This window comes from Gallinula chloropus (genome assembly GCF_964237585.1).
Source record: "Gallinula chloropus genome assembly, chromosome: 7".
Taxonomy (NCBI): Eukaryota; Metazoa; Chordata; class Aves; order Gruiformes; family Rallidae; genus Gallinula; species Gallinula chloropus.
Window position 1 is genome coordinate 3,542,156 of NC_140092.1, and position 3,296 is coordinate 3,545,451.

The window sequence follows — 3,296 nt, forward strand, 5'->3', positions numbered from 1 at the left end:
TGTTTTTGTTATCCTCATTCCCTCCTTTCCCTGCTCCGGGCAGGAAAGCTCTAGCAGCTCATAGGTTGGCAGGAAATTTAAACCAGCAGCAAGCTGCTGCTTGGACCACCCCCAGACTTTTTTTTTTCCCCCTGTTGATGCAGGAGACTATTTAATTGGGGGCTGACTTGTCAAACTTACTTGCTGACGCTTACCAGTAGCTGCCTAATCACCAACGCTGATTTGTTTTCCTCCCTTCCTTTTCCCTTGGACAAGATCCCCACAATGAAGATGCTGCTGAGCCTGATGGCTCTGCTCTCTGCTGCCCTGTTAGCCAGCACAGCCCCTCCAACTTGCTACTCCAGGCTGTTGTCTCTGAGCAAAGAAATCACGGAGTCCTTCAAGGAGTTACAAAGCTCCACATCTGTGGTGAGTCTAACTCAAAACTGCTCCTGCAAAGACGCTGGGGGTGGCTTGCTTTTGACAGAAATTTCTCTCCAAACAAAATTGCAGTGGGAATTTCTTCTTTCCTGCAGGACTCGTGTGTGGAGATGCTGCCCAGGCTGTACTTGGACATACATGTAAGTTTTCACACTTCTTACTTACAGCTGTACAGTGAATGAAAAAAAGATAATAGATCTTAAGATTGTGCCCCAAAAGAGGGGTTTGAAATGAATTTTTAGAAGCTTAATTAACTAGAGAGATGCATGACAGAAAGAAAGAAAAAAAAACAAACCACCAACACTCATTTTAAACCTTATTAAAATCCCTATGGAGCTTCTGGGATTTTACTTGTTTAAAAATTCAAAAATGAGGAAATCAATATTTTAATTACCCTTTGTACATTACTGACTGGTTGAGACAGAGCTTTTTCACAAGTTCAGCATGTGCAACAAAACTTTGAATAATAGTTTAAAAGGAGAAATGCAGAATAAACTTTCTTCACTTAAGAAATCAATTTCATTTGATATGGTGAGTGGGTTCTGGCACCGTGGCTTTAATAAAAAGAAGTGCAGGAATTCTGTGCTGGCGTTTCCTCTTTTAAATAGCCACTTGTTGAATCCAGAAAGAAAAAGTATGCCTGAGGATATATGGAAGTGTGATACTGAAAAGTAGTATTCATCTCCCAGCAAAATAGCCTTCTGCATACACAGTTTATGTGGTAGTGTTCTGCCCTGGGGTATTTGATATATTTTGCTTCTTTTCCCAGTGCTCCTCTGAGTAACTAAGTAGACAATATCAGACAAAGAAAGAGTTGTCTCATGCATTTTTTCCAGAGGCAACTGCACCGTCGATTCTTGCAAGTTGGGACCCTCTAGATCCCAGTCTCAGAGTTGCCAGTGCTTCACTTCAGTGCCAAGGCCAAGCAGTGGCAGTCCAGTGCCTCAGTTTCCCTTGCTTTAAAGCTTTACCTCCTTCACAAGGACATTGTGAAATTTATGTTAGCTGTGATTTATTTTGATAGCACAAAGTCTGAGGTAAAAAACACTTTGAAAAAAAGAATTGTCTGGTGCTTGCAGTCTTGTCTATTGTAGAGGAACAGAGGGGTCATATCTGTGAGATCTTGATGATCTGTTCCCCGGCTGATCGGGTTCTCTTAAAAGTGAGAGAGTGCACCTACTCTGTAGGTAACACCACCTACTAGAGGAGCAGATTTGCTTGTATTGGCGCTGCTTCCTCCTAAAGCATGTGAGAAACAAGCTGGCAGACCAAAACTCTGTCTAGGCACTCACTTTTCCAAGCCCTTACTTAGACCCAACATCTTCGTTATGAAATACTGAACGTGAATTTTCCTAACTAAAGCTTCCATAGATTCCCCTTACAGAGCAGCAGGCATTGAAAATTCCCACAGAGGCAGTAAGAACTTTGTAAGTAGTGGGGAAGGAGCATAAACCTGTGTTTGTGCAGGGTTACACGTACCTCTCTTGTGTGCTTTGCAGAATTACTGCGTGTTGGCAAAACTCCGCGATTTTGTGGCCTACCCCAGATGTGAGAGAGTGCTTGAAGTGAGTGAGCTGAAGGAAAAAGCCCGGAGCCTGTACACCATCATGATCTCCTACTGCAGAAGGGTAGGTCAAGATGCACGGAGAGGGATAGATTCTCTGCTTTTAGCCCCCACTGTCTCCCCTGACGTCAGCAAACCTGACTGGGTTCAGGGCCTGAGCTTCTCAGCGTTGTGCTACATCATCTGTCTTCCTCCATATAAAAGTTAGCCTTCCTTTTTGTTTCTCCAGGACCTGGTGTTCCTCACTGATGACTGTAGCGCTCTGGAAAACCCTATTCTGCCTCCCATTGAGCCCTCCGTTATTGAGAGCTAAAAGGAAGCCAGCCCAAAAGTTGTACCTGGGACAATTTCAAGGAGGCGAAGAGTCAAAATATGTGTAGGTGACCAACTACAACATTAAAAGCTAAGATCTTTTTCAAGCACACTAGCAATATTATCTCCAACCTACCCATTTTTCTCAGCCTTGGCAGGAAATGAGCTGCATGCCTTACATACCTACTGAGCTGCTCGGAGAGCCATGGTTAGAGAGCAGTTTTTCATTTGGCAAGGTATGATATTTCAGCTTAAGCCAAATGTAGAAAGTATGTTTTGTTTAAACATTAGATACTGGATTTTGGGGTTTTGCTCTTTTATGAAAAACTAGAGTTGTATAAAGAAAGTACATGAATATGAATATCCTGACATAGCAGTTCTGCTTTTATCAGATGGGCTTGGAAAGGACTACATTTGTTTTTCTTACAGTGCTTGATAGGAGAAGTGTAACTGTCCTGCCTGTTACCTCTCTACGTAGCTCACATATGTATGATGATAGTTTTTGATGTCAGACTTGTAAGAACAGAGGTGAAAGTAGCCTGTCTCTGTGGAAAACTAAATAAAAATAGCCTTCTAACCCAATATGCTTGTGTTACATCATGTCTTTCAAGTTCACCCCAAAAGGTGTCATTCTTACAAACTGACTTTTCACAGTCACTTGCAAGTTGTTTTTCACAGCATAAGCCATCTTTAGCTTTGTTTCCATAGCAATGCAAGCTTTGCTGTGTCTGCATGATTGGACAATATATGTGTTTCTACTGAGGGATTTTTAACAGTATTTTTTAAAATACTGTTCCTGTGTTGTGAGAATGTGAGTTGTGAGGCAGTGGCTCAGGAGCCTATTAAATGTTAGGACAGATTGATGTGTTTCTAAGATACTGCCCATACAGTGAGCTCCTGAAATTAATAACATTTCCAAATAATAGATCCAGAGTCATGGGTCTCTTCAGTATCTGCAGGACATGAGACCTTCCCACCTGGAAGCTCTTTGAGCCAAGAA

General features: G+C 42.2%; 1 protein-coding gene across 1 annotated transcript; it reads left to right on the top strand.

Moving 5' to 3' along the window:
* Window positions 1–261: 261 nt before the first annotated feature.
* CYTL1 (cytokine like 1) lies at window positions 262–2,297 on the top strand (the record flags this gene model as incomplete). The annotated part of the gene is made up of 4 exons (XM_084266927.1): window positions 262–408; window positions 516–560; window positions 1,920–2,048; window positions 2,214–2,297. The coding sequence occupies exons 1-4, from the start codon at window positions 265–267 to the stop codon at window positions 2,295–2,297; spliced, it is 402 nt and encodes a 133-aa protein (XP_084123053.1). The 5' UTR covers window positions 262–264.
* Between the last annotated feature and the right edge of the window lie 999 nt (window positions 2,298–3,296).